The following is a 13123-nucleotide window of genomic DNA, read 5'->3' on the forward strand; positions in this document are numbered from 1 at the left end:
CAAGAGTGTGATGACATGAGTTCAGAGGCATAATGTTCCAGTTAGAGTGAAGAGTAAAGCTAGTAAGATTAAGGAACAATGAATCAATAAAGATACTGAAGTTCTAGTCAATAAAAAGAACTTTATTTGAGAAAGATACAACTTAGTTCAATTGAATCTCTTAAACCAATATTAAGATGATGGAGCATTCTTAAAGAAATCATGAAAGCAAAGAAGGGAGATGAGATAGCATTGGCAGTTAAGGTTAAAGGATAATCCAAAGAGATTCTACAAAAAGAAATTAAGAGCAAGAGGGTAACTAGAGAAGAGATAGGGCCTCTTAAAGATCAAGGAGGTCATCTTTGTGTTGAACCCCAGGAGATGGGAGAGATACTAAATTGATATCTTGCATCAGTTTTACTATGGAGAAAGAAATGGAGACTAGAGAATACAGATAACTTTTTAAAACATCAAAATTTATTTAACACTACAAGAGCGGAAATTCAAGAGGTCTTAGAGAACATAAAGATGGACAAATCTCTGGGCCCTGATCAAACGTATCCCAGAATGTTGGGGAAGGGGGAAATTGAGAGACTGTTGCAGAAAGATGTGCAACACCTATAACTACACGTGAGGTGCCTGATGACTGGAGGGTGGTTCATACTGCACCATTGTTTAAAAAAGGTTTACAGAGAAACCAGCGAACTATAGACCTGAGAGTGACTTCTGTTGGGCCTAAATTGTTGGAGGGGATTATAAAATACAGGATTTATGGATATACAAAGGGCAAAAATTGCTTAGAGAAAGTCTGCATGGAAAATAGTGTGTTTTTTTTTTGAGGAAGTTACCAAAAAGATTGAAGAGGGCAGAGCAACAGACATTGTTGACTTGGACTTTAGTAAAGCCTTTGACAAAGTTCCACATGGTGGACTAATTAATAAAGTTACGTCACATGGAATTCAGGTTGAGCTTGCCAATTGGATTCATAATCGGCTTAACAAGACGAGACAGAGCAGTAGGGTTGCTGTTCAGACTGATGGCCTGTGACCAGCAGTGATCTGCAGGGATCAGTTCTGGGTCCTCTTTTGTTTCTCAATTATTTAAATGATTTGGATGAGAATATAGAAGAGGCCTCAGCAGAGGCCTCACCTTCATTCCCCTACGCCCTCGGATTAATGAGTTCAACACGCGGCGAGATATTGAACAATTCTTCCGCCGCCTTTGCCTCCGTGCCTACTTTCACAACCAAGACTCCCGCCCACCCTCTGACGACCCCTTCTCCCGCCTCCCCATCCACCTGGACACCCCGTGCTGGCCTCCTACCCGCCCTCGACCTCTTTATAGCCAACTGCCGCTGTGACATTAATCGACTCAACCTGTCCACCCCTCTCACCCACTCCAACCTCTCACACTCAGAACGTGCAGCCCTCCACTCCCTCCGCTCCAATCCCAATCTCACAATCAAACCCGCAGACAAGGGAGGCGCGGTGGTAGTTTGGCGCACTGACCTTTATACCGCTGAGGCCAAACGCCAGCTCGCGGACGCCTCCTCTTATCGCCCCCTTGACCACAACCCCACCTCCCACCACCAAACCATCATCTCCCAGACCATCCAGGACCTCATCACCTCAGGGGATCTCCCATCCACCGCTTCCAACCTCATAGTCCCACAACCCCGCACCGCCCGTTTCTACCTCCTGCCCAAAATCCACAAACCTGACTGCCCCGGCCGACCCATTGTCTCAGCCTGCTCCTGCCCCACCGAACTCATCTCCCAATACCTCGACACGGTCCTGTTCCCTTTAGTCCAAGAACTCCCCACCTACGTTCGGGACACCACCCACGCCCTCCACCTCCTCCAGGATTTTCGCTTCCCCGGTCCCCAACGCCTTATTTTCTCTATGGACATCCAGTCCCCGTACACCTCCATTACCCCATCACGAAGGGCTCAAAGCCCTCCGCTTCTTCCTTTCCCACCGCACCAACCAGTACCCTTCCACTGACACCCTCCTTCGACTGACTGAACTGGTCCTCACCCTGAATAACTTCTCTTTTCAATCCTCCCACTTCCTCCAAACTAAAGGAGTTGCCATGGGCACCCGCATAGGCCCCAGCTATGCCTGCCTCTTCGTAGGATATGTGGAACAGTCCATCTTCCGCAACTACACTGGCACCACCCACCTTTTCCTCCGCTACATCGATGACTGTATCGGCGCTGCCTCGTGCTCCTACGAGGAGGTTGAACAGTTCATCAACTTTACTAACACCTTCCATCCCGACCTTAAATTCACCTGGACTGTCTCAGACTCCTCCCTCCCCTTCCTAGACCTTTCCATCTCTATCTTGGGCGACCGAATCAACACAGACATCTACTATAAACCGACTGACTCCCACAGCTACCTGGACTACACCTCCTCCCACCCTGCCCCCTGCAAAAACTCCATCCCATATTCCCAATTCCTTCGTCTCCACCGCATCTGCTCCCAGGAGGACCAGTTCCAACACCGCACAGCCCAGATGGCCTCCTTCTTCAAGGACCGCAGATTCCCCCCAGACGTGATCGACGATGCCCTCCACCGCATCTCCTCCACTTCCCGCTCCTCCGCCCTTGAGCCCCGCTCCTCCAACCGCCACCAAGACAGAACCCCACTGGTTCTCACCTACCACCCCACCAACCTCCGCATACAACGTATCATCCGCCGTCATTTCCGCCACCTCCAAACGGACCCCACCACCAAGGATATATTTCCCTCCCCTCTCCTATCAGCGTTCCACAAGGACCACTCCCTTCGTGACTCCCTCGTCAGATCCACACCCCCCCACCAACCCAACCTCCACCCCCGGCACTTTCCCCTGCAACCGCAGGAAATGTAAAACTTGCGCCCACACCTCCACACTCACTTCCCTCCAAGGCCCCAAGGGATCCTTCCATATCCGCCACAAGTTCACCTGTACCTCCACACACATCATCTATTGCATCCGCTGCACCCGATGCGGCCTCCTCTATATTGGGGAGACAGGCCGCTTACTTGCGGAACGCTTCAGAGAACACCTCTGGGCCGCCCGGACCAACCAACCCAACCACCCCGTGGCTCAACACTTTAACTCTCCCTCCCACTCCACCGAGGACATGCAGGTCCTTGGACTCCTCCACCGGCAGAACTTAATAACACGACGGCTGGAGGAGGAGCGCCTCATCGTCCGCCTGGGAACCCTCCAACCACAAGGTATGAATTCAGATTTCTCCAGTTTCCTCATTTCCCCTCCCCCCACCTTGTCTCAGTCGGTTCCCTCAACTCAGCACCGCCCTCCTAACCTGCAATCTCCTTCCTGACCTCTCCGCCCCCACCCCACTCCGGCCTATCACCCTCACCTTGACCTCCTTCCACCTATCCCACCTCCATCGCCCCTCCCCCAAGTCCCTCCTCCCTACCTTTTATCTTAGCCTGCTTGGCTACTCTCTCATTCCTGATGAAGGGCTTATGCTCGAAACGTTGAATTCCCTATTCCTGAGATGCTGCCTGGCCTGCTGTGCTTTGACCAGCAACACATTTTCAACTGTGATCTCCAGCATCTGCAGACCTCATTTTTTACTCGATGAGAATATAGAAGGCTTGGCTAGTAAGTTTGTAAAGTCAGCATGGTTTTGAAGTTTATGTAATTCTTTGAAGTTTACGTACGTATAAATAGTGGTTAAAAAGGGTGTTGGCATGCTTGCCTTCCTTGCTCAGTCCTTTGAGTACAAGAGTAATGTTGAGGTTGTACAGGACATTGGTGAGGCCTCTTATGGAATTCTGTGTCCAGTTCTTGTCACCCAGTAAAAGGAAGGGTGTTATTAAGCAATGCTATAGGAAGGATAAAAAGGGTGTGTGCGCGTAGGGTTGGGGGGGGGGGGGGGGGGGGGGGGGTGGAGAGACAGGAGGGGAAGTGGTATTTTTAATAAGGGAGAGCATTACTGCTGTACATAGGGAGGATATTCCTGGGAATACATCTAGCAAAAAGTTATTTGGGTGGAACTGAGGAATAAGAAAGGAATGATAACTTTATTGGGATTGTACAATAGACCCCCCCACCCCAACAGTCAGCTGGAAACTGAGAAATAAATTTGTGAAGACATTTCAGTTATCAATTTATTAGAAGATATGTAGCTCAGGTTGATAAGTAAGTTAGCTCGCTGAGCTGGAAGATTTGTTTTCAGACATTTCATCATCACACTAGGTAACTAATATGATTAGTGAATGTCTCCGGTGAAGCGCTGGTGATATGCCCCGTCTCTCTATTTATAGTCTTGGTTTCTTAAGGTGGATGATGTCATTTCAATTCTTTGTTTTCCCCAAGGGAACAGTGATAGGATCTAAATCGATGTGTTTACTATTGGAGTTCTGGTTAGAATGCCATGCCTCTAAGAATTCTTGTACATGCCTTTGTTTCGCCTGTCCTAGGATGTATGGAAACTAGGATAGATGTACTCAGACCCCTTGGCATCATGATAGCCCACAAAGCTGCCAACACACTTAAACAGTGACTAATGAAACTAAAGGATCCATCAGATACTACCAGCTAACCTAACATCATTTACAAGATACCATGCAAGAACTGTAAAAAAAACTCTACATTGCAGAAACATGCAGGAAACTTGGAGACACAAACACCAACTGGCCACCAAAGGACAGGACCCACTACCACTAGTTTCCATATATACAGACAAAGAAGGACACCACTTTGACTAGGACAGGCGAAACAAAGACACGCACAAGAATTCTTAGAGGTATGGCATTCTAACCTGAACTCCAAAAATAAACACATCGATTTTGATCCTATCACTGTTCCCTTGGGGAAAACAAAGAATTGAAATGACATCATCCACCTTAAGAAACCAAGACTATAAATAGAGAGACGGGGCATATCACCAGCGCTTCACCGGAGACATTCACTAATCATATTAGTTACCTAGTGTGATGATGAAATGTCTGAAAACAAATCTTCCAGCTCAGCGAGCTAACTTACTTATCAACCTGAGCTACATATCTTCTCAAAAATTGATAACTGCTTTCCCTTGAAACAAAGAACTGAAATGACATTACCCACCTTAGGAAACTAAGACCTATAAATAGAAAGGCAGCATTTCACCAGAGTCACTCACTGATGTTACCTTGTATGGTGACTAAATATTGTAGTTGCAAAAGTACGATTGCAACATTTAAAATGCATCTGGATGGGTGTATGAATAGGAAGGGTTGAGGGATATGGGCCGGGCGCTGGCAGATGGGACTAGATTGCGTTGGCATGAACAAGTTGGACCAAAGAGTCTATTTCCATGCTGTACATCTCTAATGACTAAGATAGGAAAGTGAGCTGTGAGGAGGACTTACAAAATCTACCAAGTTAGCTACAGTACCTTCGATCCCTTCATTCAAATCATCGATATAAAGAGTTGAGGCCCCAGCATGATTCACTAAATTCCTGAAATATGATTTGCCTTTGACAAATCCATGTCAGCTCTGAGTAGTTAGTTTGTGCCATGTTATAACGTCTTTTAATAATAGCTTCAAATGTTTTCTCTATGACAGATGTTAAGTTAACTGGCCTATCGTCTCCCGATTGCTGCTTCCAAACCTTTTTGAATAAAGGAGTTACGTTGGCTATTTTGCAATCTAGAGGAATCTTCCTGAATCTAATGTGATTTAGAAAATAATCCATCAGGACCTAGAGACGTGTCAATATGCAGATCCAAACATTTACTTAATACCATTCCTTGGTAATTGGTAACCACTGCATTTGTATTTTTCTCTTCCAGTTTGTATCTAAAGTCTATGCGTTGTTATGTCTAATACCTATGTAAATTCATTCAACATTTTTTTAAAAAGTTGGAAAATTACTTATTGAATATGAAACTATTTTAACTGATGAATGAATGCTGCCTTTTTAAAAAAAGTTGGGTGGTGTAATTTGATTATGTGAATATGAAATATGGATTCCAAACATTTAAGCCAAGTATGTACCTAAAATCATTCAGCCGGCTGCTAATCTTCTATTAATAAGTATTCACATAACATGTTGTGGTTCTGCTCGCCGAGCTGGAAGTTTTTGCTGCAAACGTTTCGTTCCCTGGCTAGGGAACATCATCAGTGCTGTTGGAGCCTCGTGTGAAGCGCTTCACACGAGGCTCCAACAGCACTGATGGTGTTCCCTAGCCAGGGAACGAAACGTTTGCAGCAAAAGCTTCCAGCTCGGCGAGCAGAACCACAACAACGGATACCCGAGCTACAAATCTTCAATCAGATTTATTCACATAATATATAACCCAACGAGCAGCTCTCATTCCATGCTGATGGAACAGCAAGAAACTATATTATGGACCCACACTGGATATTGAGCAATTATTCACAGGGTTGTTGCAGTGAAAAAGAACATTTTCAATTTATAAATGCCAGTTTTTCTGTGTACTGAAGTATTTATATAGAAAATTGCAACAGAAAAGTTGGATATTCCTTGAGCAAAAATTCTGAGAAGTAATACTGAAGAACTAAACTGCATTTATTTCAATGTAACGAGTCTTCGAGGTAAGGCTGATACATTCAAGGCATATTTGGGAGCATGGGATTAGGGTGTCATGGCTATCACTGAAACTTGGCCGAGGAATGGACAGGACTGGCAGCTCAATATTCCAGGTTTCAGATGCTGTAGGAAGGATAGAAAAGCAAAAGAGGAGGGAGAATGGCATTTTTGTTTAAGGAAAAGATTGCTGCTGTAACGACAGAAGATATTTGTGAAAAATTGTCCAGTGAAAATATATGGGTTGAAATTAGCAATAAAAAAGGAATGATCACCTTGATGGGATTATACTATAGGCCCCCCAATAGTCAGAGGGACATTGAGGAACAAATAAGTAGAGCGATCTCTAATACATACAAGAATTGTGGGGTTGTAATAACTGGTGATTTTAATTTTCCAAACATTGACTGGGACTACGATAGTTTTAAAGTCTTGGATGGTGAAAAATTTGTTAAATAGGTTAAAGAAAGATTTTTTTAAAAAATCAATGTAAATATTCCTAGGAAGGAGCAAAACTCGACCAAGTCTGGGACATGATCTACTGTGGGGGGGGTCCCTTGTAGAGATATTTGTATCTACGGGTAAGGTGCTGGATGACTGGAGAGTGGCTAATGTTGCGCCTTTGTTTAAAAAGAGATGTAAAGAGAAGCCCAGAAACTGTAAATCTGAGAATCTGACTTCAGCAATGGATAAGTTGTTGGAGGGGATTCTAAAAGATTGGATTTGTGTGTGTTTTGAGAGGCAAGGAACGATTGGGGATAGTCACCATGATTTTGTGCAAGGGAAATCATGTCTCACAAACTTGATTGAGTTTGAGGAATTAACCAAGACGACTGATGAGAGCAGAGTGCTAGATATTGTAAAGCTTTTTCACAAGGTTCCATGTGGTGGACTAATTAATAAAGTTAGATCATGTGGGATTCGGGATAAGCGTGCCAATTGGATACAAAATTGGGTTAATGGCAGGAGATAGAATGGTGGCAGACTGGAGGCCAGTTACCAGCAGTGTTCTTCAGGGATCAATACTGGGTCCACTTTTGTTTGTCATTTACATAAATAATTTGGATGAGAATATACAAAGACATAATTAGTAAGTTTGGATTTGACGCCCAAATCGGTGGGATAGTAGCCAGTGAAAATGATTTTCTAAGATTACAGAGAGATCTTGATCAGTTGGGTCAATGCATTGAAGATCAGCTGATAGAGCTTAATTTGGCTAAATGGGAGGTATTATATTTCGGTAAAACAACCAAGGTCAAGACTTACATGATTAAAGATAGGGCCTTGGGTGGTGTTGTAAAACAGAGGTACGTAATTCTTTGAAGTTTGCATCACATGAACAGGGTGGTTAAGAAAGCATTTAGCACACTTGCCTTCATTACTCAGACCTTTGAGTATGGGAGTTGGGTCAGCATAAGAAAAACAGAAGAACTAGAAATGCAGCATTGAGAAGTGCAAAACATTTTTTAAAAACTGTACTTACGTTTTCAGAGTACCTGATGTCATCAGTTCTGTCACCAATACTATGCACTTCTTTCCCTTTAAAGTTGATTCCCAAGAGTCATAAAATCTGACTATGTTTGGATGCTGCAAGCCCTTCAACATTTCAGCTTCTTCTTTAAATCTTTGCCTTTCTGACTTTGACAACTTTCGATCCTGTTAATGATACGATAGTGATAATGAAGGCTGTGTTGAGAAGCAATTTTCTTTAAATCTACATGTAAATTTAATTGGATCTATAATTTTTAAGTGCTTGACAATCAATAAGATGCAATATAGACAAGCAATGAATGGCAACCACTGAAACAAACAAACATAATTTGCAAGTTTTTTAAAAAATTCATTCACAAGGTTAGGGTGCACTAGCTAGGCCAACATTAAATGCCCATCCCTAATTGAGTCAAAAGGCAACCCCATTGCTGGAGTTACATTTCAGCTAGTTTTCTTCCCTGAAGGACATTAACAAACCAGATAAGGTTTTCCAACAAGTGACAATAAATTCATGGTCATCATGAGACACACACTGCCAGATTTTTCAAATTAAACTAAACTCAAATTCCACCATCTGCCATGGCAGGAGTTGAACCTGGGTCCACTGAACATTATGTGGATATCTGGATTAAGAATGCAGTGATAACACCACTAGGCCATCATCTCCCCTTAATAAATACATCAGTTAAACCATTCAAAAGGTCCAACCACGGTCAAGAACAACAGTTAAATACAGTCAATAGATCAAAACAAGAGATGTTATAAAGGTCAAGGAATTGATGCGGAAAGTAAAAGAAATCATGAGTAGACTTACAAAAGAATTAGTCAACTTTATCTAGGGTCTGACATACAAAAATATGAGTGAAAGTAAACACAGGCACATTATAATTTACTTTTTTCTACCTCTAATGAGGCATAAGGAAATAGCAAATATATTAAACGAATATATTGTGTCTCTTCAAGGTAGAAGACAAAATAAAAATACAGATTTGGAACTGAGAAGTGAGAAAAATTTAAACAAATCAATATGAATAAACAATACATACAGGGCAAAATAAAGTACAGTGACCACAGTCCCAGAGGATCACGGAGCTGCTCTTTCACCAGAGTACCAAGGTCCTAATTCTACAATCAGCCACTTCAGAGAAAGTCTGTGCATTAAGTTTCATTTTTTAATCTTCTTACATTGCAAGACAGTTCCCAAGGAATGTAATGTAGGAAATGTTACATCAATATAACAGGGAGAGAAAGGAAAAAACAAAAAGCCATAGTCAGTACACCTCGTCACTTGGAGGCAAAATACTAGAATCTATTAACAGGTGTAAGTAGCAGGGAACTTAAATGCTTAAGCAGAGTCAAAACAGATTTATGGAAGGGAACTTAAGTTTGGCAAAACTTTGAGGATTAACTTTGAAAGGGAAAATAGATTTAATAAGGTCCACATTGAGTTCTGCTCAAGTGCAGTGTGCACACAATGGGACCTTTTACGAGTAAGGGAAGCCAGTGAAATTATAAATTAAAGAGAAATGTATATCAATACAATAAAGATGGTAGGAAAGGTGATGTATCACCACTGCAGCATGTGCAAGCTCCAAGTTGCCACTGCAATTTATGGCAACTACTCTGATTTAAGTGTCTGCAGTTTGAGGAGCTTCAGCTCAAAGTTAATAAGCTTGAAGGCCAAGCTGCAGGCATTGAGAAGCATCAGTGAGCAGAAAGTTATCTGCATACTTTATTCCAACAGTCAGTCACCTGGGCACTTATTCCAGCATTATTCCTCAGATTAGCACTGTTTGATTTGGTCAGGTTTCCTAAATTATAAATTGATTATACTTCCACTTTTTTTTTAAAAAAAAGGTCAAGGTAGGGCTTGCATTGCATGTCTTGATTTGACAATACAATCTGATATTATAAATGAACAAGTCATGAGGCACAGAGGATAGGAGATAATTAATTCTGTTAAGTGAGACAAAATATTTGTACTTCATTCAAACCAATATATTGTAGTCGCTGATTACAAAATTGTGCCCTCTTTTTTGGACAAAAAAAATTGCAGATGGGATGATAGCTTTACGTACCTGCCACAACACAGTAAAGCTTTTGGCCCTATGCCACTTGAATTCTCGAAACTACTTAGTCCCTTACCCCTCTCTGCCTTTGACCACTCCACTAATTTAATTCTTTTCCAATGTCAGAACTAAATATTTGTATTAAAGAATTAATTAACATATTCAGAGAGTTTGGTTAACTTTATTCTTCAGCTGGCTATACTTTGGTAAGAAAACAAACCACAGCTGCCTGCAACGAAATCTATTTCTAGTCTCCGTCTCATAATGGTGGTGAGCACACTTTTAATCAACTACTTCCACTACATTGAATATAAATCCAAAACTCCCTTTTAAACCACAGTTTGCGTCATAAAGGTCATAATTAGAAAATACAATCACATTTTTCGTGCTAATTTCCAATGTTTGTGTTCATTTTTGTGTTCTATGTAATCTAATTGCAGTGCTTTAATTGTCTTTACAAAACTGGAAAGCTGATGAAATATCATGCAAGACCATTACTGTATCATTCAAAACCATTTTTCATTTTCCTAAAAATTAAAAAAAACTACAATTGAAATCAATATTTCTAAACAGTACTTCCTTACTAGAGCTCCACTCTAATACAGATTATGAAATCTTTTTCAAGGATGACTAGGAACCAGCAACAAACAGTAGCCTTGCCAGTCAAGCCCACGTTGCATGAACAAAATACAATTAATGTCAATTATTGGGCTGTCTCGCATTATTCACAATCAAGTTCTTCTTCAACATTACTTCATGTCCCACCTAAAAAATCTATATAGATGAAAAACAGCTTATTGTATTCTATCATTCCTTCCTTGAGAAAGGAAATTCCCAACTGAAAACAGATGTTTTGATACTCAGTTCAGTTTTCTTGAGAAAAACTTACGACAGGAATACTGAAAAACGCTGAAAACAAAATCAGCAAGTAAATCTGTAAATTATTTGCAATGCACAACATAGCTAGTCAGAAGAAAAATGTCTCCTCAACACTAGTTCTTGGTTTATTCCCCTTCATTTAAGTGTGCCCAGCTGAATGCCAATAAAACTGCTGCATGTTGTGATCCTGGTAATAAATGGTAGACCAAATGATTATAGACTGTATAAACAATGACTAGGAGCAGGATTCAGACATTCAGTCTTTCAATCTTGCTCCACAATTCAAGAAGATCATGGCTGATCTAGAGGTGGGTCTCAACCCCACTTTCCCGTCTGATAGATCAAAATTAATAGACCTTGGTTAAATAAGGATATCATGGGATTTGCACAGATGACAGGAAAATTAGAGTTATGGTACTGATAAGCCAGAGTTCATGGATTCAACCAGAGCTCAAGATTGCGGACACAATGGTGGTTTGCATACTAAGTTACTACGTTGTTTGAAGGGACAGTTTTAGACACAAATGTCCCCCCGTCTCCTTGGCAACCTTTATGCAGCAAAGAAAAACAAGACTAAATGCTACCCCATTGTAAATTATGGGAGTTTGCTTTCTGCAGATTGGGATGCTGCATTTCATACATTAGAACAATAACTGCACTTCAAAAATACAGGTGCATTATAATAACACTGACACACAATGAACGAAGAACCAGGAGGCTACTCTGGAGTAGACAAAAATGGGAAAGTAAGGATAAAGGGGTGGAAGAGGAGGCAATCATTCTCACCACTGATGCCACCCAAACCCAAATCATCTTATCTGACTCAAAACTCTTGAAAACACAGAGGCCACACTATTTCACTTACTCCACTCCTTGAGCCCTTAGACCATGCACCTGTCAGAGCCTCCACCTGCTGACCAACCTTCGAGGAGTCCGTCCCCAAAATAGTTCCCAAAAGGGTTCTGGATGAAGAGGCCACGAGATTTGATTCAGCAAAGAACACTCTCCACCCCAAAAACTTCTCCGCACATAACAGCATTAACTAAAACCACAAAGATGATCCATCATGTTTGTGACTATAATGCATTCAACCTATCCCAAATTATGTCCTCCCAACTTGCACCAAGTTAACAAATAATTAGGAAGATAAATGGAATGTTAACCTTCATTTCAAGGATGTTGGAATATATAACTAAGCAAAAATGTATAGGTCATAAGTCATACAGGACAGAAACAGATCCTTCAGTCCAACTCATCCATGCCAAAGTTTCCCAAACTCATCGAGTCCCTTTTGCCTGCGTTTGGCCCATTTCCCTCTGAACCTTTCCTATCCATGTACTTGTTCAAATGTGTTTTCAAATTTTATAACTATACATGCATCTACCACTCACACTGGTAATTCATTTTTGTTATTTTTTTGTATTTTTTGTTATTGACCCTGAAAAGGAAGAGGACTGTCTCCTTTACCAATGACTGCAGAAGGAATTCCTACACTTTTTAAAACCAAGTTATCCACACTAGCTGTTAACACTGCTGTCTGTGCAAGCAGCAATTGGCAGGGGTAGGGGTGTGCGCGAGAGACGCCACACTGCAGATAGTTGAGCCTAGCAGGTGTCTAGATTAGATTCACTACAGTATGAAAACAGGCCTTCGGCCCAACAAGTCCACACCGACCCTCCAAAGAGGACCCACCCAGACCCATTCCCCTACCCTATATTTACCCCTAACTAACGCACCAAACATTATGGGCAATTTAGCATGACCAATTCACCTGACCTGCACATCTTTGAAATGTGGGAGGAAACCAGAGCACCTGAAGGAAACCCACACAGACACTGGGAGTACGTGCAAACTCCACACAGGCAGACAGTCACCCAAGGTAGAAATCGAACCCAGGACCCTGATGTTGTGAAGCAGCAATGCTAATCACTTAGCCACCACGCTCTCTACAAAGGCAGGATTTTCCACTGACACATAGCTGATGGGTCTGTGGAGTTGAGAATGTGTATAGGTATAAACAAGCAGGTCTGACTTTTGTGAAACAAGCATGACTCCGATCAAATAAGAACTCACAGTTAAGGAAGTAAAGCCATACAGTGTCCGAGTGTTTTGTTTCAACGGGGCAGGGGGGTGGGGGGGGAATGGGACGA

General features: G+C 42.1%; 1 protein-coding gene across 5 annotated transcripts in view; it reads right to left on the minus strand.

Annotated features, from left to right (window-relative positions):
• LOC132824964 (serine/threonine-protein kinase WNK1-like) overlaps positions 1-13123 on the minus strand; it is a 160277-nt gene that overhangs the window by 123320 nt on the left and 23834 nt on the right. For all 5 annotated transcript variants that reach the window (XM_060839885.1, XM_060839887.1, XM_060839886.1 and 2 more), the window contains exon 2: positions 8018-8190. In XM_060839885.1, the coding sequence (XP_060695868.1) occupies positions 8018-8190 (173 nt within the window). The remainder of the gene's footprint in view (positions 1-8017; positions 8191-13123) is intronic.

The sequence above is a fragment of the Hemiscyllium ocellatum genome, chromosome 19 (assembly GCF_020745735.1).
Source record: "Hemiscyllium ocellatum isolate sHemOce1 chromosome 19, sHemOce1.pat.X.cur, whole genome shotgun sequence".
In the NCBI taxonomy this organism is placed as follows: Eukaryota; Metazoa; Chordata; class Chondrichthyes; order Orectolobiformes; family Hemiscylliidae; genus Hemiscyllium; species Hemiscyllium ocellatum.